Genomic DNA, 25,019 nt, shown 5'->3' with positions numbered 1-25,019 from the left:
AGGCAGATATGACCTGTGCCCACGGGATGCCAATGAGGAGGTCCAGAAAGGCTTGCTGAGGTCGGGGAGCAGGCCGGCTTCCCAGCAGCCAAGGCCTGGTGGCGCAGGCAGGGAGACTCGGACAGCTCAGGCAAGTGTTGCCACTGGAACTACAGTGCAGTAGCTGCAGGGACTGGGCCTGGGAGACCAGGAGGAGCTCAGCCTGTGTGGTATGTACTGGGGAGCCGGGTGCCCTACAGCACTGCTGAAGACGGGTGGCAGTGCCGCACCAAATTACCTAAAATAGGCCTGGGTTCAGATGTGGAAAATGGACTCCACTGTCGCATCCACTGTCGCGAGCTTTGCCGCACTTAGCCGCCATGAGGCCGACATCTGTGTGGACAGGTACTACGTTGAGCACTTTATTTAAAATAATCCTTCCAGCAGTGCTGGCAGGAACATGCTCATTTTTTAGGCGAGGAGATGGAGGCTGAGCTGTTTCCGGGGCCTATCTAGCTTTCTCTTTATCTCCCCTTGACCCGCCCAAAACTCCCAGGCTCAGGATAGTCCTGACTGGGGACAGGGAGTGGGTCCCAGAGGGAAAGTTGTGCAGGCAGGGCTAAGCGGCCCCCCACAGGACACAAAGGGAAACCTAGTTCTGTTCCCAGCACCTGCTTGCTGCTGTATTTGCCGCTTCCGTGCAAGACAGAGCAGAATTCCTTCTGACGGGCCTCTTCTTCCCCTAGTGAAATACTCCGCGTTGCACACGCAGTCTGCAGAGCCGCCACCACCCGAACCAGCCAGGATCTGAGGGCCCTGTCCAGCTGTAGGCGTGCACAGTGGTGCCACCGCTTGTCACCCGGCTCCCCCCTTCTCCCCACCCTTCATTTGGACCCACAGCTGCTGTGCTGCTCTGTGTCGTCGGCTCCTTGTTGGTCTAAGTTTTCCGGACGAGCTCTGGGGGTTTGTGAGTTTGGTTTCTCTGCCCTGCCACAGGTGCTCTGAGACTTGGTGCCGAAATTCAAGAGCCAGCTCTGATAGAAAGCCAGCACCAGCCTCGGGAACTGCTGAGCCACCAACTCCCAAAGCCAGCCTGCCTCCAGCTTTACTGAGCACAGGATGTGGGGGCCAAGAGGATGCTGGGGCTGGATGACATGTATGCTTAGGGGACAAGAGTTTGAACCCATGGGACTGTGACCCCTGCACACTGGAGTGGCTCATTGTGGCAGGTTTCTGCCAACAGCCCCTGACGGTGACCTCAAGGAGCTGCAGGTGGGGAACTCAGCCTGCACTCACTTCACTTGGAGCCCCTGCAAGGAGCGAACCAGTCAGCACCAAGTAACACCACGCGCACGCAGCACCCAGGATGATGGTTTCACTTCGGTCTTCCCCATCCCAGGTTTTATGTTGCTGGGCTTCCAGAGAGCCGGTCCAAGTGGAGACTTTCAGTTATTTAAGTGCAGACATGTATCTCATGATAGTCCTGCCCTGAGAGTTTAGAAATCCTCTGGATAAGTATGAAGCAATTCATAGGCCTGTTTCCCATCTGATTCCATAGGGGACTGGATGTGGCCTTAGGGGTGACATGATCAAGGTCTTTAGGAATCATTTCTGCATTGGAGATGAGTTTTATCCTGTGTTGGGGAGAGGTGCGCACCCTCCACCCTGTATCTATTCCTATTTTGGTAGCAAGAGCTACCAATGTCAAGAACGAGCATCAAAGCCAGAATCATGCTTGTTGTTTGCTTAAAAATGTAATTGGGGGCGGCGGGGGAGGAGAGGGGAAAGACACGTTTGCTTGGTTTAGTGAAACACACGTGACTTTATAGCTCTGTGGTCAGCCTACCTGTCTGTTCTGAGGGAGAGTGCGTGGGAGGGAACCCATGCTCACCGTGGCAAACACCGGAACCCCATGACTAGCCCCTCACCTGGCATGGAGCTGCCTGGTTTGGGCTGGAGCAGAGCTGGTTTCCTAGAATGTTCCTTTGGCTCACATGTGGTTCTGTCCCGGTGAGCTCTGTTGTCAGAGGCTCACGGGACAGAACCACATGCTAGGGTCTAGGGCCCCTGTCTACTGATGATCAGTTTGCCATGTCAGAAAGCACTTCTGAAAGCAGATATGAGTCACCGGACAGGCAGGATCTTACAAATCTCACGGGCCTCTTTGGTCTGCAGGATGGCCCCACGTGTTCCATAGGCTGTCCACTGAGCGGGATTGTCTGCTGAGCGGGATGAGCCAACTCCAGTTTCTTAAGGAAACCACTGGAATCTGTAGCCCCCACATGCATCTGTCTAACGCATGCCTCGTGTCTGTTCTGCAAACATGCCTGTCGTGGAGGGTAATCAGTTGTAGCACTGTGTCTCCAGGCTGCCTCGTGAGGCCATTCCCAGTGCGTGCCTGTGGGCTCCTTACCACCCCTTTTCCTGCTCAGCCCGGTAATCCCTGACAGACCTGGACTGTGTGGCTGAAGGGGGACCTGCAGCACTGCAGAAATGTCTCTGCGTGGTGCCGTGAAGGAAAGAAACCTTGGCCTGGTCTCAAGAAGCCTCCAGTGCTTCAGGAAGTTAGTGAGGGTGGAGTGGCTTGCAGGATTGGCCTGTTTCCAGGGCCTCCCACACTTATTGGCCAGATTGTGAATTTTGTCAGGCTTGTCCCTCCCTGACACATCAAGAGCTGATGGTCCCACCCTCTGGCTGGTGCTGGGCTGGAGGTGGCTATGGGGGCTTTTGGCATGCATGGCCTGTCGCCACCTGGACAGCGTGACCTCAGGGGTTGTCCACCTTATCTTTATGGTGAGGCCTATCGGATGGCAAAGTCCTTGAAACCCTAGAGCTGTGATGTAGAATATGTACTGTCCGTGAAACCACGTTCGCAGTAGCACTGACTGCAGTTGAGACCCATTTTGCTCTCCCTTACCCACCCGGGTGCTTTCTGCACAAAGCCTGGAGCCTGGCACTCAAGCCCACCGGTGGCGGCTCCTAGTGCCTGGACATGCCTGGAAGACCCCTCAGCCTTCTGTTTGCAGAACGTTCATTTCAGGAGCTTCTCCTTCCCGCATACATCTTAACTTGCTCGACACTGCCACCTGCAGAAGCCTCGCGGGCTCTAGTCACCGTGTGTCTAGCTGAAGTTTGAACTGGCCAGCATGGACCTGTCCCAGGTGAGAGGGGAGACACGGTGGACTGGAAGGACTGGTTGAAAGTGGCTAATTTCTATCAGCTTAATTTGGCAGAGAAAATTTGTAACAACTCTGAGCACATGCTGGGTGAAGTCACAGCTCAAGGAAAGATAAAGATGGGCAGAAGGAGGTGTGAGTGGCTTCTGGGGTGGGACCCAGAGGGGAGGCTCTGGGACAGTGGCTGGGGTTCAGTGCCGGGGCCCTGAGGAAGAAATGGAGACTGATCTCAAAATTCTAGAATTCCCTGTACATCTGTTCATGTGCTTGTGTCCAGGTGCGAGTTGTAAACTGTCTCGTGTTTGCATTAAATAAAATGGCACCAAGCAGATCCTTGTCTTCTGATGGTGTTAAGGCACGCCCTTGGTCAAGTGTTGCTACTTTTCCCTAAAGTAATTTATGATGCAGAGCTGACCTCCCCCCGCCCCCAGCCGAAGGTTTTTCTCTAGAAGCTTGCATTTACCCTTCAGTGACTAGCTCAGTGTCAGGACTTCCAAGAGTGGCCCCTCACTGTACAAGCAGCTAAGGCCAGGGGATGTGGAGCGACCAATGTCCTGGGGTTAGAGAGGGCAGAGGCAGGAGCAGAGTGCTGCGGGGCCGCTCCCAGGCTACATGGGTTGCCGAGTCCGGGGCTGCCCAGTTGGGGTCTGGAAGCAGCAGAGTCCCAGGCTCGCAAATCTCAAATCGACTGCTCTGCCGCCTTCAAAGCAGGCTAGTAACCAGTGGAGGTTCCAGTTACGTGCAGTTGTTTCAACCAGAAAGCTGAGTGAGAAAGGGACCCTGCACTTCGTCACTTGTTGCAACCTCATGGAGAGTGGCCTGTTTGGGATAAAGTCTGTCCTTCTCATCAGCTGGCATCTTAGCTTCAAATTGAGAAGACATTTCAGGGCATTTCACCAACCTGGGTTTTAACATGGAGGCCGGTTGTTTCATTCTGTTTTGCCAACCTTTGCTTCTAGTGAAACAGCACCAGGTCCTCTCAAACCTGAGACCGCCAGGTACCTCTCCTGTGCAGCGTCCTGCGTGGCTAGCGGGGACCTGGTGCAGCGGCCCTCCTGGCCTTGCTTGCTGCCCTGATCTCACTGCTGGGGAAGGCTGAGTGGCAAGCAGCCCCCTGGGCATCCTCTGTGCCTAATAAATACCGGGCGCTCTGGCTCACTCAGTAGTGACGTGTGTGGAGAAGGACAGGGACCCCATACCCTTCACAAGAAGACCGACACACACAGGACACCAAGGGTGCTGCAAATTCATCCAGGCCTTTTTAGCCCTGAAAAGGTGAACACTCCTCTGGGGTGGGGGCAGTTTGGGGCCTTAGAGAGCACTGTGCTTGCGCACGAAGGACTGCCTCATCGCGCTGACTCTCAGGTGTCTCCAGACCTTTCTCCAAGTCGTCCACATTTTCTCAAGGTTAGAGCTGAGGGCATTTCTGACTTCACAGTCAGTATTTCCTGTTTCAGCCAAAATACGCAAGCCCCATGACACATTTATGATTTAGTGAATGAATTAAATCACATAAACGTACTTCACATATATTAACTGTGCTTGACACACAGTCAACATTCAATCCATGTGATTTTATTACTGATTTTCCTCAAAGGAAAAATCTGAGATACTTAAAAAAGACCAGGGAGCAAACATAAGATCATTTTAATTACAGATTGAAATACAGTGCAACAGATGAGACAAATACAATACTGTACCAGTTTTTAAAAACCCGAACCGTAAAGGTTTCGCATTCTAGTACACATAAAACAAAAATTGCTTGGGTAACAAAACTATACTTCAAGATGTTTTAGAAACAGTTTTGCACTAGGAACATACAAAGGGAAATGACCCGTTGTGCTTCTTTAAAATGGAATAGGAGTCTGTAGGGTCCTGCTGACGGAGCCCCCCAGCCTCCGCCAGGTGAGGCGCACAGGGCCCACTCCAGGCACCAGCTCCCCACAACTTGGCTTCTCTGGTTTGTCGAAGGCATCATCCAGTCCACACTATGTTTAATAGTCCTGGTCAGCCAGGGGATTACATATGTCTGGGAAGAAAATGGGAAATGTCCCCATTAAAAAAAAAATCAGTATATCTATAATCCAGTTTATCCATTCATAAATAACGTTCAGATATGTTAGGAACATAAAAGCTAATGTCGAATATGATTTAGCAACAAATCCCACATGTGATAAAAATGGAGAATTGATTTTAGGTTATCAAATTACCTTGAATAAATCTCTCTGCTATCTTATAGAAGGATAATTTTCAGTAAGAATCTGGAGGTTCCCAGTTTTTTTTAAAAAAAAATCCATTCTCTATTAAAAAACCCTTAACATATTTTCAAAAATAAGGTCAATTTGTAGGACTTTGTCTGGAATCCAGTCATTTGAAAACAGCCAGCTAACATTGTTACGCAGTCACGCTGGGGTTTGACTTTAGGAGCCGCTGCAGCCGCCTCTGCCTCTAAAGGCTGAATTCCTGCAGCCCGTGGTGGGGTGGGGGGAAGTTGCAGCAACGGGCACAGCATGAGGGAGGGGCATGGCCTGCTGGGGCAGGACCCAGGTGTGCAATAATCATCTGTGGCATGTCACACAGAGGAGCTCAGAGCTATGGCGCGCAAGTGGATTGAATCACTGGGTGGTAAATTAATTCCTGCGAGGACTGATGGAGTCACAGAGCTCAAAGTCAGTCAGTAAAGGTTCAGGAGCGGGAAGAGGGCTGACCAGCTGTGGTCGGCTCTGGGAAGGGAAAACCAAGGGAAGTGCGTGCTATGCTTTTCCAAACCAAAGCCACAGCACAGTGGCTGCTTTCAAATATTAACAGGCAGCCATGTGAGTAAGCTGAGTTGAAGGAACTGTGATAAAATGAGAAATGATTCCATACAGGCAAATAACATAAGAGCAGACTTGCTTTGAACCTGGCAGCTGGCAGCGGTAAAGTGGTGGTGGGAAGCATGGCCAGACAGCCCAGGAGCGAGTGACAGGCAGCGCTCCTTGAAGGAGCGAGAGGCCAGCACCTGTGCACAGCTGCCAGAGGCTTCGGTTTACCCTCAGCGGGGCTGGAAGACTGAGCATGGCCGCTTGGTGCTGTCCCCATGAATGGGCTGAGCCGCCCCAAGAGGTGAGTACCAGAGTGAGGTGAGGACAGAACACGTTGTCCTTGAAATGACCATGTTCAAATCCCATTTCAAATGCACCACAGAAAAATGAGCATGAGGTTTGTTGGAAAATAATTTCTCCCACAGTACAGTTGAGCTGATCTCTCCTCAGGTGACTATTCTAAACGTAAAAAAGGACATAGGAAAATAAAGGCCTGTTTCTCTTCTCTAAAAATACCTTGTATGTACACAACAGTAATTGTTACAGGAGGACCCCGTGCATGAAGAGAACTGTGGAACAGAGGGCAGTGGTCTGTCTTCTCCCCAAGTACTTCATTCAAAACAGTTTTCAAGTTGTGGCCAAGAGCTGAGGGAAGCCATGGGGCTGGCAATGCGTCTTGAAGTGAATGGTGTTTGTTGTTACTGAAGGATTTAACTTGGAAAGAAATGGCGCACAGCTTTCTTGAACCTCAGTACTGCAATCCATTCACTTAGTTTCTCCCAAGCTGCCTGGACACTAGAAGTTGCTTCACAGGGTGGATGTGACAGACGGCTCCCCTGTGAAACCGCTGACAGGAGGGTAACGGGCTGTTCACAAAACAAAAAGCACTTGCCAACAGTGGGAGCTGTCACCTAGCCACACAAATGGTCCCTGGGCCTAATCCTAAAAGACAAGATCACAAGCTACAGCCATAACGGTGATGGCCAGGCCCCTTTCCTGAGCCGCTGGCAGACAGTGGGGCAGCAGGCTGGCCTCGCTCGTCAGACTGAGGTGTGGACGGAGGTGGCGGAGTGGGAGGGCGAGGAGCCCCGCTCAGATGAGGATGAGACAGCACGTGTGGCCACCTCCCGCTGCAGGCCCTCCACACGCTTCTGCAGCTCCGCCCTGACGGCCAGCAGCTCCTTGAGATTCTGGTGAATGGGCATCTGGAGGGAACAGAGACAAAGCTGCATTATCAGGCCATCCTCCTACCACAGCATTTCCACATGGAGATGCTGTTGGCTTCAGGAGTTTTTCACCACCCAGACTCCTAGAGTGGCCAAAGTCTCCTGAGGCGTTGACTCATCTCGCGTCAGGTGGACAATGGGACCCCATTCCATGAGCTTTGGCTGCCACTGAGGCTGTCGTGCAGCTCCGGAGGCTGAGCTGCTGAGCCGGGATGAAAAGGCACCATGGGGAGGCTCCCACAGTTTCTCAGAAGACAAGCAGGCGCGGGGACACTGCGCACCACGGATCAACCAAGGGCACCGTGTGCAGACTCGGCGCAAGCAGTGTCCTAAAGACTGTGCGTCAGAAATGTTTACACGCAGACCCCTTTCCAGCATCTCCATTATCTCTGTATTTTTGCATTTTTATAAATAGCTCTGCTGACTGAAAATCCTTCTGTGAAATCAGCACTTTCTACAACTTGAAGCTGTGTTTCCATCAACCGGAGCAGGATCTGCCAGAAGCCCCCTGGAGCGGGCGGTGCCGGTGGGGGTGGGGAGCCTCCCCAAGGGACCAGGCCCTTGCTCCTTGCTCAGCATCACCGCAATGCCTCACCCTAATTAGCTTTTCTCTTTTAAACCCATCAACTGCGGGACAGGGGTGAATATAAACAAGAAAGGTTTTCCTGGGGCATATGGGACATCCAGTCCTGCTATTTTATAGTCATAGCACCCAACCCACTCGCCTAAGAAGCTGTCCCCAGCAGCTACTAGGGTGCGAGACATCCAAGACCCAGCTTTTCTCGCCTGGAGCTCTTTGGCTGGGGGCAAGGCTGATCAGAGCCTCAGACTGGGGCTGAGGGAGAAACAGGGTGGTGTCTGGGGAGCTCTCCAGCCTTCCCTGGTCCCTGATCCCGTGTGTAAACAGCAGCCACAGGGCTGGCTCCTAAGCCTCAGTTAACACCTTCCAGGGGCTTCTTCCCCCTGCCCTGAGAGGGGCCTCAAGGCCCTCTGCAGTCTGGTTCCAGCCTGGCCCTCTGGCTCACCTTTCACCAGGTCCTGCCCCCACTCCCTCAAAGACTGAGCTGTACCACCGTGTGTGCCAACGGTGATCAGCCCTCCTGGAGAGAGGGGGGAGACGGAAGGAGGATGAAAGCAAGACTGCAAGACAGCAGCCAGGTCCCTCTAATAACAGGGTGCTCAGTAACCAGCACCCAGTGGGCTGAGAACAAATGGCCCCCTTGGGCAGGTCACAGGAAGAAGAGAGGGGACAGGAGTGGAGTGTGATGGCAAAGGCAGATCCCAGAGGCCTCTGGGAGGTGGCACCAGCTCCTCTCTTACCCTTAGGACCCATCTGGTGTATTTTCCTGTCTGTAGGATCATTTAATTCTGATCAGATAAGGGAAGGCCTTGCAATCAAGCTCCCATTATCCATCTACAGGCATGTGGCCTCAGCAAGAAGCAAGACACGCAGGGAAATACACCACTGACACACACCCAGGGCAGAGGCCCAGCACTGCTCAAACGCACTGCTATCACTTCTTCACCAGCTGTTTGCATCTTTTCTCACATATTTCTTTCTCTTTTTTTTTTTTTTTTTTTTTTGAGGCGGAGTGCAGTCTCACTCTCTCTCCCAGGCTGGAGGCACGATCTCAGCTCACTGCAACCTCCACCTCCCAAATTCAAGCGATTCTCCTGCCTCAGCCTCCTGAGCAGCTGGGATTACAGGTGCCCGCCACCACTGTGTCTAATTTTTATATTTTTAATAGAGATGGGGTTTCACTATGTTGGCCAGGCTAGTCTCGAACTCCTGACCTCAAGTGATCTGCCCACCTTGGCCTCCCAAAGTGCTGGGATTACAGGCATAAGCCACCGCGCCGGCCTACTCACATATGTTCATTTGCAACAAATCAAGGGCATGCCTGAAGGAATAGAAAACTCGGAGGCTTAAACAGAGGATTGCGTTAGAGAAAATTCCCATCTAAGGGCCAGTCATGTTTGCCCCATGGGTGCTAGCATCACAAGACATAAGGCAAGACAGTCCCAAAGGAAACAGGATGCCCATGGGCCTTCCACACCCAGCCATCCTCTGATGGATGCCCAGAGAACCCCTTTCTCGGCAGCCAATTGAGCTACTGCCTTCTCAGAGAAAAGAGGCCCAACAGGCTTGCATCTCCCCTGCTGTTTACCCCCGTACTCCCTCCCCTCCCCTCTCTTCCTCCTCCTCTCTGCCCCACCTGGCTCCTCAGGCCCTGTCACTGGACACCCACACCAGCCACTGATCTCTGCCTGTCTTCACTGCACTCCCCAACCCCCATTCCCATCCACCTCGATGCCGCCAGAGTGGGCTTTCTAGAACATACACTTGGCTTTGTCATGCAAACCCTGGGATGGTTCCCACAAACCCTGGAATGAAGTCCAAACTCCAACCTACCTCCCCAGCGTCCATCATCACCAAGGCCCAGCCCATTCCCCAACACACTGTTGTCCACACCTAGGAGGTGTCCGACACATGCCTATTGCATATAGGATAACAAGCTGTGGCCCATGTACTCTTTCTTGGTTCTGTCTTCTGTGTAGCACAGTGGAGGGAGAATGCAAAAAGCAGGACCACCCACCTATTACCCTCCGAGCACAGTGCACTTGGAATGGATTCACTTCCTGATCAATAATCCCCTGTGAGGTCCCAGCAAGGCTCAGGACCCTGCCGCAGATCAGGCGGTGAGTCACTGCAGAGACGGGATCTGACCCCGTCGGGGGCATCCTTCCACAACTACACGCACTGGGCAGCAAGATCTCAACCAAGTCACTGCTTGTCTGACCCTTCCCTCATTCTCTGCATCGTGGAATTAATTGCTGGGAGTGTTAACTGGGGTCATGTGTGTACACAGCTCACTGGCACACAAGAGGACTGCAGCTTACAGGCGCTTTTGCTGTGGTTTCCATCATCATCATTGCAGGTGACTTCGCTTACGTGTGTGAGAATCTGGCCACATCTGGGAACAGATCTGTCACGCAGTTTGTAGGTTTTAGGAAAGATCTGTTCCCTGCCTCATGTGGGGGGCAAGCATCTGAGCCTGGGTGTGCCCCTGTGGGACCCCACTCTAACCCTCTCTGCTGCTCAGCATGTCTTCACCTCTGCAACCTGCTGCACAAGGGAGAGCATGGCGGGGGCACGGGGGCCTCCTGCAGTAATCGAGAGGCTCCGTTTAGCCAAAGGCACTTCAGATCAGGCATAGTTCTGTTGGATTTTCTGCTAATGTTAATGACATTCCACCAACCACCTGGTCCTTTGAGTCACCAAGAATATTACCTGGTAACCCTGTGTGATTTAAATAACACAGTGACTTCTGACACTCTGTAGCCCGTCTTCCCTGTTGCTAAAACAGATGAAATAGAAGCCACCCAGGACGGAAAAACTCAGCAAAATGCCTAAGCAGAAATACACACCAGTGAAGAGGAAGGTGCTGGAAGGGGGATGTAGGCTTTGGTTCCCAAGTTGACCACTGACTGGCAAGAAGTGCTTCATGGGCCCCTGTGTTTAGCATCTTAAATAATGCACCTGAGGTCAGAAAGGAGAGCAGTGCTGGACCTGGACTCCAGTGACAGGGCAGCAGGTCACCCTGCACATAGACGTCTTGGGCTGAAAGCCAGGACAGAAGATGCTAATGGGACCAGCAACCTCTCATGCTCACTGATAGTTTCTGGGCACATGGGCCATTTCAGACAGCTCGCCTTCAAACTCAATTCTCATTTGGGGAAGGATTCAATCTAATGACAAGCAGTTATTAGATTAATAACTTAAAAGATCAATTAATAATAAGCAGGGACTAGTCTTGCAGAGCAGGAAGTCTAAAGGGAGAGATAAATATAATTTTTTTTTTTTTTTTGAGACGGAGTCTCACTCTGTCGCCTAGGCTGGAGTGCAGTGGCGCGATCTCATCTCGGCTCACTGCAACCTCCGCCTCCCGGGTTCAAGCGACTCTCCTGCCTCAGCTTCCTGAGTAGCTGGGATTACAGGCGTGCACTACCACGCCTGGCTAATTTTTGTATTTTTAGTAGAGACAGGATTTCACCATGCTGGTCAGGCCGGTCTCAAACTTCTGACCTCGTGATCTGCCCACCTCGGCCTCCCAAAGTGCTAGGATTACAGGCGTGAGTCACTGTGCCCGGCCAGAAATGTAATTTTTTTTTTTTTTTAAAGAGGAAGAAGGAAGCTAAGATGATGCCAGAAGCTCAGATGGTAGCCAAGTGGCGGAGGACGTGGGGAGCTGGAGCCATTGGGCAGCCACAGAAGGTGATGTCTGGGCTGTCAAGCAGGAGCAAAAGGCCTCTCCGCAGGAAGGTGGAACGTGGACTCAAGGCAGAATGTGGCAGGGAGAGTAGGTAGAAGGCTGTTCCAATATCCCAGAGGATTGGGTGTGGAGGGGAGACCTGAGGGAGAGGCCAGTGGGGACAGGACACGTTTAGGGTGGGCAGGTGTGAGTCCTCTGTAGGCTGAGGGGCAAGAGCCACCAGAGGTAGCAGGAATAAACGCAGGTTCAAGGGGCTGGAGAGAGCAGATGTGCGGGAGGAACTGGCCTGCAGCTGAGGGGCGCGCCTCTTCATTCACTCATGCGTTCAGTCAGTCACATTTGTCGAGTCTCTGTTAGTTGCCAAACACCATGTTAGATCCTGAGGGCCCTGTGGTTTCAAAGCCTGTGGTCTGTAGGTGCAGCAGCAGGCAGGCAAATACGCCAATGCAGTATTGAATACCTTGGGGAATTCTGCAGACCGATTATTACCAGCACCTCCGCTCTCTTTCTCAAAGTAGGCTAGTTTGGGCAATAAACATAGGGCCACCAGAGCACTAGGTGAACAGAGAAGAGGGCGCTCAACAGGAAAGGCTCCAGGGCAGCATGAGTCCCAGCAGCTCCCTGGCTAGTGGGAGGGGGACACAGATGCAAGTCTCTCCTATCCAAGGAAGACTCTGGGAAGAGCTGAAAGAGGTGATCAAACACTAGTTGTTTTCATACATGTGAAGACACAAAGGGTAGCTCATTCACATGGGGCATCTGCTTCAAGCAGGGGCAGGGCATGTACAGGGGAGATGTGGCTAAGGGCAACCCTGGGATGCAGGAGCTCCCCCACAGCCAGGACTCCTTCCCACCTCCCCAGGCCCAGCGTACAAGTACTGGGCTGAGTGAGCACCGATCACAGTGTTCTGGAAAACACTCCTGAGGTCGTAAGGGTGGCAGGGCCAACTCAAGAGGGTCCAGAGGAGAAAAGCATTTGCAGCAGAAGCTGTGTGGAACAAAACAGAAAGCCATCTGGGAAAGAGGAGGCAAATGATGACCAGCCTGGTCTGTGGTAGAGGGCAAAGGATCCAGTAAGGAGTGGCCAAGCAGCAGCCTGGGGCAGCGGGGCACACCCAGCAGATGGATCATGGAGCTAAGGCTACCAGTGAGGGAGCTTTCCAGCTGGCAGGCTGGGGTACTATAGTGACGTATCCCTGAGGTTCCAGGGCCAGGCAGCTGAAAAGGAACATGAGCAGTTCAGACTGCCCCATGGCTAGTGGAGCATGGAGATGATATGGAGATCAGGAATACCCTAGGTGAGAGGGATGGGGGAGCAGGAGGATGGAGAGGAAAGACAGATTTCTGTATCGTTGGCTGACAGAGCAATGCTGTTAAACAATGCCCTGCATACACGCTCCTGATGGACTGCAGTTAAACTCTGAGAGTATTCAACTCAAAAGAAAAATTTCAGGCCTGGCCCAGTGGTGCACGCCCATAATCCCAGCACTTTGGGAGGCCGAGGCGGGCGGACCACCTGAGGTCAGGAGTTTGAGACTAGCCTGGCCAACCTGACAAAACCCTGTCTCTACTAAAAATACAAAAATTTGCCAGGCATGGTGCTGTGCACCTGTAATCCCAGCTACTTGGGAGGCCGGGGCAGGAGAATCACTTGAGCCTGGGAGGCAGGGGTTGCTGTGAGCCAAGCTCATGCCACTGCACTCCAGCCTGGGTGACAGAGCAAGACTCCGTCTCAAAAAATAAATAAATAAATAAATAAATAAATAAATAAATAAATAAGAAAAAGAAAAGTCTCAGCAGACAGTTACCTGTCCATGGAGGTACAGGCTGCCTCTACCCGTCTTCTTCACCACCCAGAACCAATCACGCCCTGGCCACCCAGGTGGAGATTGGGGGTGCAGGGCAGGACGGAATCCAAAGCACAACACAGTGGAGGATGTGGGGAGCCCTTCAGGAACCCGCAGCCAGAGCTCAGCCACTGAACACAAAGACAGGACACAGGCTTGGCAGACTGGCCCCTGTAGTGCACCATTCTCTAATTTTGTTCAATCTCAGAAAATATTATAGTGAAAAAGTGTGGCAGGGAGGGGCAAACTCTCCCCCTTCTTCAAAGGAGCACCTGTTCTGTGACTCAGCAACCTGCCCTCCTACTGCTGGACTAACAGGGTCTATGTACTGTAACCTGATGCATTTTCCACGTCTTTCTACCACGTCTATGTGGAAACAGGGAGAAGGGCTGCCACCTCACCCTCCAGACCTGCAGTAAAGTAGTTTATAAGACAAAGGGTCAAGCACTGGAACACATGGCATTTTATGTACCTCATCAGTACGAGACAGAAGTGCTAAGGTTTTTAACTTTAACCCAGCAAACAGCATCAGAGTTGGTGTACGGGCAGAACCTCCTGGAACATGAATGCAAAGGATTGAACCCTGACAGGCAAGGGCAGAAGACGTTAGTATGGTACGTTAATATCTACCATTAACACATTTTCATACCACCATCTTTACTTGGAAAAAAAGGCATACTCTCTCATTCATGAAAAGAAAAACAAAAAGATACCTGAGGTCTCTTCCGTGGATTCCATCGTACATAATAGTTTACCCACAATTCCAAATGACTCAGACTAGCAACAGGATATAACACATGGTTTTCATAATTCACAAAGAAGGGATTAGAAAACTCATCTAGCTGGCTATTGATATACGACCATAAAGATATCGTCTTTGTATATACATCCTGAAAAACAAAAAAGAACATTGGAAATAAACTTTTCTTCATATCATCAAGAATTAGTATTACACCAAGAAAAGGACTTGAATAATGAAGTGAATTCAAACGCTGAAAACTTCATGAACATTTACTAGGTCCCAGCCCCACCTTCTTCCCACTCATGGCCTGATGGCGGGATGAATGAAAACGCACTGCTTGCTGTCCTGGAAAAACATATTGCTGAAGTTAGGTAGCATCTGACAACTGTGGCTATGGAAAGGCAGAGTGAGAACTTTCTAACAACCACAGGATGACAGGGTCCACCAACAACAAATGCAATTTTCAATTCCGGTGGAAGGTTTGCTTTTGTGGGCTGGGCACAGTAGCTCAAGCCTATAAGGCCAGCACTTTGGGAGGCCACATTGCGAGGACTGCTTGAGGCAGGAGTTTGAGACTAGCCTGGGCAACACAGTGAGACTTTGTCTCCACAAAAAATAAATAAATAAATAAATTTAAAGATTAGCCAAGTATAGTCCCAGCTCCTCAAGAGGCTGAGGTGGCAGAATTGCTTGAGGCCAGGAGTTTGAGGCTGTAGTGAGCTATGACTGTGCTGCTGTACTCCAGCCTAAGCAATAGAGCAAGACCCTGCCTCTAAAAGAAAATAGAGCTTTTGTGACTCCTTTTTTTTTTTGAGATGGAGTCTCATTCTGTCACCAAGGCTGGAGTGCAGTGGCACAATCTTGGCTCACTGCAATGTTGGCCTCCCAGGTTCAAGCAATTTTCCTGCCTCAGCCTCCCGAGTAGCTGGGGACTACAGGCACCCACCACCACGCCCAGCTAATTTTTGTATTTTTTGGTGGAGATGGGGTTTCACCGTGTAGCCCAGGCTGGTTTTGAACTCCTGACCTCAAGTGATCCTCCCGCCTCGGCCTCCCAGAGTGCTGGGATTATAGGTGCAAGCCACCACGCCCAGCTGTGACTCTTAATATTGAGAAATGAGAATAGACTTTACAGTTAAGATTCCTTGTGCTGGAAAATCAGAGCTATCTGGAGGAAAATGTGCTGTGGTGGCAGGCTGGAGAAGCTTTATAAAGACAAGTAAATATATTACTAAGTTATCTCTTCTTCCCCTAATTTTGTAGTACACTATTCAGAAACACTGCACCTACTTGCATTGCTCATCTGAACAAAAACACCCAAATGTGCAGGCATGGTGAGGCAGGTAAATATTAAACAATGGATCAAGCACGACAAAGTCAAATGAGAAAATGGCAAGGCCAACAGCATTTTCTCCCATTCTGCTGCTGACTTCCCATGAGCTATCTAAATACAGGAACATTCAATTAGGACCATTTCAATTTTTATACATTTATTTATAAGAGAGACACCAACAATAATTCAAAGGATCTGGAAGAGCTAAAATAATCCCGAAAAAGAACAAAGTAGGAGGACTCATACTTCCCATTTTCAAAACTTATCACAAAGCTACAGTAATCAATGCCAGTGATGCTGGCGTAAGGACAGACATGCAGATCAATGGAACAGAACAGAAAGCACAGAAATGAACTCTCTGACATTTACGGTCAACTGATCTTCAACAAGGGTGACAAGAAAATTGAATGAGGGAAAGAAAATCTTTCCAACAAATGGTGCTGGGACAGCTAGAAAGCCAACACACAAAAGAATGAAGTTGGATCCTTAATTCACACTGTATACAAATGTTACCTCAAAACGGATCACAGACCTCAATGTAAGAGCTAAAAGTATAAAGTTCTTAGAAGAAAACATAGGAGCAAATCTTCATGACTTTGGGTTAAGCAATGGTTTCTTAGATATGATACCAAAAGTGTAAGCAGCAAGAGAAAAAAGAAATTGCACTTTATCAAAATTAAAACATTTTGTGCTTCAAAGAACACCCATGAAGAAAGTAAAAAAAAAAAAAAAAAAAAAACCCATAGAGTGGGATAAAATTTTTGCAAATCATGTATCTTATAAGGGACTTGAATATACAAAGAATGTATAAGGAACTCTTACAACTCCATAATAAAAAGGACAAACAACACAATTTTAAAATGAACTAAGGATCTGAATACACACTCTCCACAGAAGATATGCAAATGGCCAATAAGCACATGGAAATATGCTCAACATGATTAGTCGTTGGGGAAATGCAAATCTAAAACCACAACATACCACTTCCCACTCACTAGGATGGCTATAATTTTTTAAAAAGGAAAATAGTAAGTGTTGGTGAAATGTGGAGAAATTGGAAGCCTCAGACATTGCTCGTGTGTGCAACTGCTTTGGAAAACAATCTGGTAGTTTCTCAATAGGTTAAACATAGTTGCCATATGACCCGGCAATTCCACTTGCAGGTATAAATGAATGAAGGCATATGTCCACATAAAAACTTGTACATGAATGGTTATAGTAGCATTATTCCTAAAAGCCAAAATGTGGAAACAACCCAAATTTCTATCAACTAATGAATGGATAAACAAAATGCAGTCTATCCATATAATGGAATATTGCTCAGCCATAACAAGGATGTATTGGTACATAGATGAAGCTTGAAAACGTTATGCTAAGCGAAGGAAGACAGTCATAGACGTTCACCTATTGTATAATTCCATTTCTATGAAATGTCCAGAATAGGCAAATCCATAGAGACAGAAAGCAGATTGATGGTTGCTAGGGGATAAGGGTGGGGAAAATGGGAAGTAATTGCTACTGAGTATGCCATTTCTTTTGGGGGTGACAGAAATTTTATAAAATTAGGCCAGGCACAGTGGCTCACACCTATAATCCCAGCACTTTGGGAGGCCGAGGCAGGAGCATCACTTGAGGCCAGGAGTTTGAGACCAGCCTGGGCAACATAGCAAGACTCCCATCACTACAAAAAATAGAAATAAAAATAAAGAAATTTCATGAAATTAGATATTGGTAATGGCAGCAAAATATGTGAATATGCTAGAACCATGAAATTGTACATTTTAGATGGGTGAATTTTACGGTATGTAAATTATGTATCAAGAGAGCTCATTTAAGAATGAATTTTGCACTCCTCCTCTCAAAAAAAAAAAAAAAAAAAATATAAAACCATGGTTAAAAGTCTATATATGAACTTCATTCTTCTGTTTCTGGTTTTATTTGTTTTAAATGGCTTTGAGATATAATTCACATAACATAAAATCACTCTTTTAAAAATGTTTTTGTTTTTATTAGGAGGTTAACAAGTCCCCATCACGCTGGGCCTGCAGCAGTGTGGATTTTACTCTAACTGCAGTGGGAAGCAGGGGAGAGGCACATGATCAGATTTCAGTTACTGAATGCTCCCTCTGGTTGCTATGTTTAGAATGGACTACTGAAGGTCAGAAAGAGAATCAGGGAAGCCCATTCCTGGGTTTCTGCCTTAGTCCAGATGTGAGACAGTAGGGGCATGAGACAGTAGGGGCTTGAGCTAGGCTTATAGCTGTAAGGCAGTTAAGAAGTGGCAGATTAAGAATATACTTTGGGCCTGTAATCCTAGCACTTTGGGAGGCTGAGACAGGTGGATCACCTGAGGTCAGGAGTTCAAGACCAGCCTGCCCAACATGGCGAAATCCTCTCTCTACTAAACATACAAAAAATTAGCCAGATGTGGTGGTGGGTGCCTGTAATCCCAGCTACTCGGAAGGCTGCAGCAGGAGAATCGCTTGAACCCGGGAGGCAGAGCTTGTAGTGAGCTGAGATCGTACTACTATACTCCATCCCGGGCAACAAGAGCAAAGCGCCATCTCAAAAAAAAAAATTATATATATATATACACACACATATATATACATATATACATATATATACATATATACATATACTTTAGGACAAGGTCAGCAGCATTCACCAAGGGACTGGGTGTGGTAGCCAGAGTGAGGGTGAGGGAGGAGTGGAAGCTGACTCCTGTGTATTTGGCCTTGGCATCTGGATAGCCAGTGGTGCTGTGTACTGAGTAGGGGAGGAGCAGGAAAAGGCATTTAGGTCCCTGAGGCAAGACAAAGTCACCTAGAAAGACAGAACAAGAGTTGAGGGGAGAAGAGGACCTGGGACTGGGCCCAGGTGACTCCAACTTTAGAGACTGGTTAAAATGGCAGCCAGTCAGAGGAGACTGAGCAGGGGAGGCCAAGGAGGCAGGGAAGAGGCAGGACAAGGTGGGGTCACAGAATGAGGGTGCTGTCAACTGTGGGGACGCTGCTGAGAGAGGGGGAGGTGGGTGTTACTGACAGACTGTTTTCTCCTGAATTCTATATTGTCCTAACATACTCGGCTCACAGGCAGTAGTCCTTGTCTATTAACGGGACCATACTCCTTAAGTTGCCTTTTTCCAATGTCTTCTCACTTTTGACCACGTCTTTCTTCTATCCCACACTGAGGAAAAAAGAAAGAGGCGAGACGTAACTCTGGAAAGTTTGGTAACTGCTTCTTTACTACTTTGATGTAAAAAAGTGTTAGCTTGCTACCTACAGTGGGCTTTTTGGCTAATCGGCAGACTCCATTTCCAAGGCCTTCAAATACAATCTGGCCAACACCACAGAGGACGAAAAGCAGAAGCCCACAGCTTTGGAGTTGGTGCAGTGGAGACTACATGAACTTGGAGTCAGGAGGTCCAGGGTCTAGCACTCATCTACTCCTGAAAGAGCCATGGGCTCGCTGGGTCCCAGCCCCCCATGCCTAGAAAGGAAGGGGCTTGTGTTAGATACATGCAGTGGGGCTGGCCAGAACCCTGGGAGTGCATTTACAGTCAGCAATAGCACCAGAGCACAGTCCTCCCTCCCCTCAGCCCTCCTACAGTGGCGCTTCCTAGAAGAGGTGCCTGAGCCACACGGAAAGCAACAGACAAGGACGCAGTATACTTACGTCTTTGAATCGCTGCTGTTCACAGTTGCACAAAAAGGTCCCAAAAAGACAGCTATAAAGGTGATCCAAAATTGTAATCAAGAATAGCTCATTAAACTCGAATGCTGAAGGAAACTTAAATGAAGAGAAAAACAAGGTTTAGTCATAGAGTCCAATTTCTAAAAGTAATATTACTTTTGTATGAAAGACAGCGAAACTATAACTTGGAATATAGTCAAAGATTTAAAGGAAGACTGAGCCCAAGTAAAGTTCAACTACCTACAGTTTTAAGTCCAAACTTATAGATCTGGCTGAGAAACAACCAGAAGCAACTCAATTTGTTGTACTCAATGCCCAGAAAAGCTTATGTAGCTTCCACTTCTCACCATGGCGGTAGAAGAGAGCCCAGACTCACCCTTCTGCCAGAAACATCTAGCAAGCTGGATACAATGTAAGAAATGACTGTTTTCAGACATTGGCAACAGGCAGTACTGGACTGTGACCCTGAGAGAAGGGAAACAAATGAGGGGAGCCCTGCTATTATGCCAGCTTCCCCGCTGCAGCCACATCCCAGGCTGGGGGTAGGGGGAGCAGTAGATCCAGTCATAACATGTACCCAAAGTGACTCAAGAAGAAATAGAAAATCCAAATAGCTCTGCATCTATTAAATAAACAACTCCTAGTTAAGAACCTTCCTGCAAAGACAACTCCATGACCATACAGCCCTGAATTCTTTTTTTTTTTTTTTTTTTTTTTGAGACAGAGTCTCACTGTGTCCCCCAGGCTGGAGTGCAATGGTGCCATCTTGGCTCACTGTAAACTCTGCCTCCCGGTTCAAGTGATTCTCCTGCCTCAGCCTCCTGAGTAGCTGGGATTATAGGCACACGCCTCCACGCCCAGCTAATTTTTGTATTTTTAGTAGAGATGGGGTTTCACCATGTTGGTCCAGCTGGTCTCAAACTCCTGACCTCATGATCCACCCGCCTCAGCCTCCCAAAGTGCTGGGATTACAGCACCCCTGACTTCTTACCAGTGTAAATGACCAAGCTGAACCTGGCAACATATTTTAACAAGGTAATACAACATGACCAAGTGGGGTTTATTTTAGGAATGTAAGACTGGCTTAACATATGAAAATCTATGTTACAAAACAAATCAATTACTGTAATTCACCATATTGGCAGAGTGAGGAAGCAAAACCACAGATCATCTTGATAGTTTTAGGTAATTCTTGATGGGGTTTTGCAGAATTCCAATGAAGACTATTACCATTGCCAGCAGGTTCTAGTCAGTAGCTGGCGTGTTGTGGCCATGAGATGATCTGGAAGTGATAATAATCACCATAACAGCAGGCATGTACTGAGGGCTTACCATGTGCCAGAACTAATGTAAAAACACAGTAAAATATTCATCACCTACTAAATGAAGCAAAGCCAAACAGTACTACCCAGCATACTGGTATTTAAGTCAGTTTACTTAAAAACCTAGTGTTCAATCAGAGTGCTGTGTGCACACTATCATTACAAATCTTCACGTCTCCAGAGTGATCATATCAGGATCACTGGTAGACAAGTTTATTTTTTAGTTTAGCTTTACTACTTTACTAGACTAGCAACAGGCTTTTCTATTAGAACAACGGTCAATCCAGGACTGTCCAAACTCCACCTGAAACTCTTTTCTTCACCAGGCTATTACATTAGCTTAATTAAGGAATTACACTCAGATACCGTGGATTAAGATTTGCTTCTCTCTCCATCTTAAGGATTGCTCTCATAGAAACACACAACTCTCTTCTAAGGAATCCCATCAGAATATTACTGCTTCAGAAACCTGTGGAAACTAACTCTGCTGGTTCTTACTGGCATCCTTGTTCTTAGATGAGCTAAATCAACGATGTGATGTCTCTGGCTAAAATGCTAACAATTTCTACTGGTTAATCCTTTCTTGGAGCCTTTAAGATTGCCCCTTGCAACTCTGACAGTGGCCTCACATTTCAAACGGCTATCTTTCTCTATTTCTCTCTCTCTCTCTCTCTCATTCATGCATTTATTTATTTAAGACAGGGTCCCACTTTGTTGCCTAGGCTGGAGTGCAGTGGTGCAATTGTGGTTCGCTGCAGCCTCAACCTCCAAGGCTCAAGCAATCCCTCCCACCTCAGCCTGCCAAGTAGCTGGGACTACTGCCACAACCCAGCTAGTTTTTCTTTCTTCCTTTTTTTTTTTTTTTTTTTTTTTTTTTTTTTTTTTTTTTTGTAGAGACAAGGTCTAGCTATGTTGCCTAGGCTGGTCTTGAGCTCCTGATCTCAAGTGATCCTCCCACCTCAGCCTCCTAAAGTGCTGGGATTACAGGCATGAGCCATCGTGCCCGGCTCAAATGGCTATCTTTTAAAAGGCCAGGCACACTATGTCCAATCTTCCCAGGACTTCTCTATGCTGCTTAGTTATGCCCTATTCATAAATTATTGGCACCACAGAATTTGTGAATTGTAAGCAAATATATGACATTTTTGTGTACTGAAGCCTTATTAAATCAAGGATAGGAGTGAAAGATCCAGGGTTTTGTCCTATATTTTATAATTCTCAAACTTTTAAAAATAAATGTTTATTAACAAGATAGCAAATTACTGACATATTTTCAAGCCATATAAGTGCTATGAACTGAATATTTGTATCCCCCCAAAATTTCTATGTTGAAATTCTAATCCCCAAGGTGTAGTATGAGGAAGTGGGGCCTTTGGGAAGTGATTAGGTCATGAGGGTAGAGCTCTCGTGAATGGGATTAGTGCCCTTTTAAAAGAGGCCCAAGAGAGCTCTCTTGTCCCTTCCATAATGTCAGGTTACAGTGAAAAGACAGCTAATCTATGAATCAGGAAGCAAACCCTCACCAGACACTGAATCTGCTGGGGCCTTGATCTTGGATTTCCCGACCTCCAGAACTGTGAGAAGTAAGCTTCTGTTGTTCATAAACCACCTCAGCTTACGATATTTTGTTACAGCAGCCCAAACAGACTATGACAATGAGTCTTCATTCCTAGCCCCTGAGCCTGCATTGTAGATCTGGGAGCTTGGGAAGGTGTGTTCTAGAGTCAGTGACAACAAGCCTTATTCTGACCACTGGGTACCAGATATGGGAGGTCAAAGTGGGCAGGGCTCAGTCCAAGCCCATCGGTACCCATGAAAACTGGAAAACAAAGGCTCCATCTACTCATGTTGGGTCAAGGCTGCCATTTGTACTCAGGGGTTGTCATGGCATTAAGCTCAACTCAGAAAACAGCTCAATGAGGGAAACAGTAGCAGGTGGAGTAATACAAATGAAAGATTAGGTCGCTACAATTCAGTTTGTTTTGGCCTCTTCTCCTGAAAGCTGTACCTTTTACCTAAAAGTATGATTTCCAAAAATACATAGCACAGTAATCTACAATAAAATTCTGCACCTTTTTTTTTATTGTTTTAGAGACAGGGTCTCACTCTGTCACCCAGGCTGGAGTGCACTGGTACAATCATACTTCACTGTAACCTTGAACTCCTGGATTGAAGCAATCCTCCTGCCTCAGCCTCCCGAGTAACTGGGACTACAGGTGCACACCACCATGCCTGGCTTTTTTTTTTTTTTTATACTTTAAGTTCTAGGGTACATGTGCATAACGTGCAGGTTTGTTACATACGTATACTTGTGCCATGTTGCTGTGCTGCACCCATCAACTCGTCAGCACCCATCAACTCGTCATTTACATCAGGTATAACTCCCAGTGCAATCCCTCCCCCCACCCCCCTCCCCATGATAGGCCCCAGTGTGTGATGTTCCCCTTCCTGTGTCCAAGTGATCTCATTGTTCAGTTCCCACCTATGAGTGAGAACATGCGGTGTTTGGTTTTCTGTTCTTGCGATAGTTTGCTGAGAATGATGGTTTCCAGCTGCATCCATGTCCCTACAAAGGACACAAACTCATCCTTTTTTATGGCTGCATAGTATTCCATGGTGTATATGTGCCACATTTTCTTAATCCAGTCTGTCACTGATGGACATTTGGGTTGATTCCAAGTCTTTGCTATTGTGAATAGTACCACAATAAACATACGTGTGCATGTGTCTTTATAGCAGCATGATTTATAATCCTTTGGGTATATACCCAGTAATGGGATGGCTGGGTCATATGGTACTTCTAGTTCTAGATCCCTGAGGAATCGCCATACTGTTTTCCATAATGGTTGAACTAGTTTACAATCCCACCAACAGTGTAAAAGTGTTCCTGTTTCTCCACATCCTCTCCAGCACCTGTTGTTTCCTGACTTTTTAATGATCGCCATTCTAACTGGTGTGAGATGGTATCTCATTGTGGTTTTGATTTGCATTTCTCTGATGGCCAGTGATGATGAGCATTTTTTCATGTGTCTGTTGGCTGTATGAATGTCTTCTTTTGAGAAATGTCTGTTCATATCCCTTGCCCACTTTTTGATGGGGTTGTTTTTTTCTTGTAAATTTGTTTGAGTTCTCTGTAGGTTCTGGATATTAGCCCTTTGTCAGATGAGTAGATTGCAAAAATGTTCTCCCATTCTGTAGGTTGCCTGTTCACTCTGATGGTAGTTTCTTTTGCTGTGCAGAAGCTCTTTAGTTTAATTAGATCCCATTTGTCAATTTTGGCCTTTGTTGCCATTGCTTTTGGTGTTTTAGACAAGAAGTCCTTGCCCATGCCTATGTCCTGAATAGTATTACCTAGGTTTTCTTCTAGGGTTTTTATGGTATTAGGTCTAACATTTAAGTCTCTAATCCATCTTGAATTAATTTTCATATAAGGAGTAAGGAAAGGATCCAGTTTCAGCTTTCTACTTATGGCTAGCCAATTTTCCCAGCACCATTTATTAAATAGGGAATCCTTTCCCCATTTCTTGTTTTTCTCAGGTTTGTCAAAGATCAGATGGCTGTAGATGTGTGGTATTATTTCTGAGGACTCTGTTCTGTTCCATGGGTCTATATCTCTGTTTTGGTACCAGTACCATGCTGTTTTGGTTACTGTAGCCTTGTAGTATAGTTTGAAGTCAGGTAGCATGATGCCTCCAGCTTTGTTCTTTTGACTTAGGATTGTCTTGGCAATGCGGGCTCCTTTTTGGTTCCATATGAACTTTAAAGCAGTTTTTTCCAATTCTGTGAAGAAACTCATTGGTAGCTTGATGGGGATGGCATTGAATCTATAAATTACCTTGGGCAGTATGGCCATTTTCACGATATTGATTCTTCCTATCCATGAGCATGGTACGTTCTTCCATTTGTTTGTGTCCTCTTTTATTTCACTGAGCAGTGGTTTGTAGTTCTCCTTGAAGAGGTCCTTTACATCCCTTGTAAGTTGGATTCCTAGGTATTTGATTCTCTTTGAAGCAATTGTGAATGGAAGTTCATTCATGATCTGGCCCTCTGTTTGTCTGTTACTGGTGTATAAGAATGCTTGTGATTTTTGCACATTTATTTTGTATCCGGAGACTTTGCTGAAGTTTCTTATCAGCTTAAGGAGATTTTGGGCTGAGACAATGGGGTTTTCTAAATATACAATCATGTCATCTGCAAACAGGGACAATTTGACTTCTTCTTTTCCTAACTGAATACCCTTTATTTCTTTCTCTTGCCTGATTGCCCTAGCCAGAACTTCCAACACTATGTTGAATAGGAGTGGTGAGAGAGGGCATCCCTGTCTTGTGCCAGTTTTCAAAGGGAATGTTTCCAGTTTTTGCCCATTCAGTATGATATTGGCTGTGGGTTTGTCATAAATAGCTCTTATGATTTTGAGATATGTTCCATTAATACCAAATTTATTGAGCGTTTTTAGCATGAAGGGCTGTTGAATTTTGTCAAAGGCCTTTTCTGCATCTCTTGAGATAATCATGTGGTTTTTGTCTTTGGTTCTGTTTATATGCTGGATTACGTTTATTGATCTGCGTATGTTGAACCAGCCTTGCATCCCAGGGATGGAGCCCACTTGATCATGGTGGA

At 47.5% G+C, this 25,019-nt stretch overlaps 2 protein-coding genes across 9 annotated transcripts in view; one reads left to right on the top strand and one right to left on the bottom strand.

Moving 5' to 3' along the window:
• Positions 1–3,486, top strand: part of CD99L2 (CD99 molecule like 2) — a 210,489-nt gene extending 207,003 nt beyond the window's left edge. For all 4 annotated transcript variants that reach the window (XM_050775374.1, XM_050775378.1, XM_050775377.1 and 1 more), the window contains one exon: positions 726–3,486. In XM_050775374.1, the coding sequence (XP_050631331.1) occupies positions 726–790 (65 nt within the window). In that variant the 3' untranslated portion in view covers positions 791–3,486. The remainder of the gene's footprint in view (positions 1–725) is intronic.
• Positions 3,487–4,787: 1,301 nt separating this feature from the next.
• Positions 4,788–25,019, bottom strand: part of MTMR1 (myotubularin related protein 1) — a 77,918-nt gene continuing 57,686 nt past the window's right edge. For 4 of the 5 annotated variants that reach the window (XM_050775321.1, XM_050775320.1, XM_050775322.1 and 1 more), the window contains 3 exons: positions 19,060–19,173; positions 14,020–14,196; positions 4,788–7,164 (listed from right to left, as the gene is read on the bottom strand). In XM_050775321.1, the coding sequence (XP_050631278.1) occupies positions 7,000–7,164; positions 14,020–14,196; positions 19,060–19,173 (456 nt within the window). In that variant the 3' untranslated portion in view covers positions 4,788–6,999. The remainder of the gene's footprint in view (positions 7,165–14,019; positions 14,197–19,059; positions 19,174–25,019) is intronic. The other variant, XR_007722433.1, reaches the window with a different exon arrangement.

Source organism: Macaca thibetana, chromosome X (assembly GCF_024542745.1).
Source record: "Macaca thibetana thibetana isolate TM-01 chromosome X, ASM2454274v1, whole genome shotgun sequence".
Taxonomy (NCBI): domain Eukaryota; kingdom Metazoa; phylum Chordata; class Mammalia; order Primates; family Cercopithecidae; genus Macaca; species Macaca thibetana.
The sequence above is the reverse complement of the archived record's forward strand: the minus strand, read 5'-3'. Positions and strand labels throughout refer to the sequence as shown.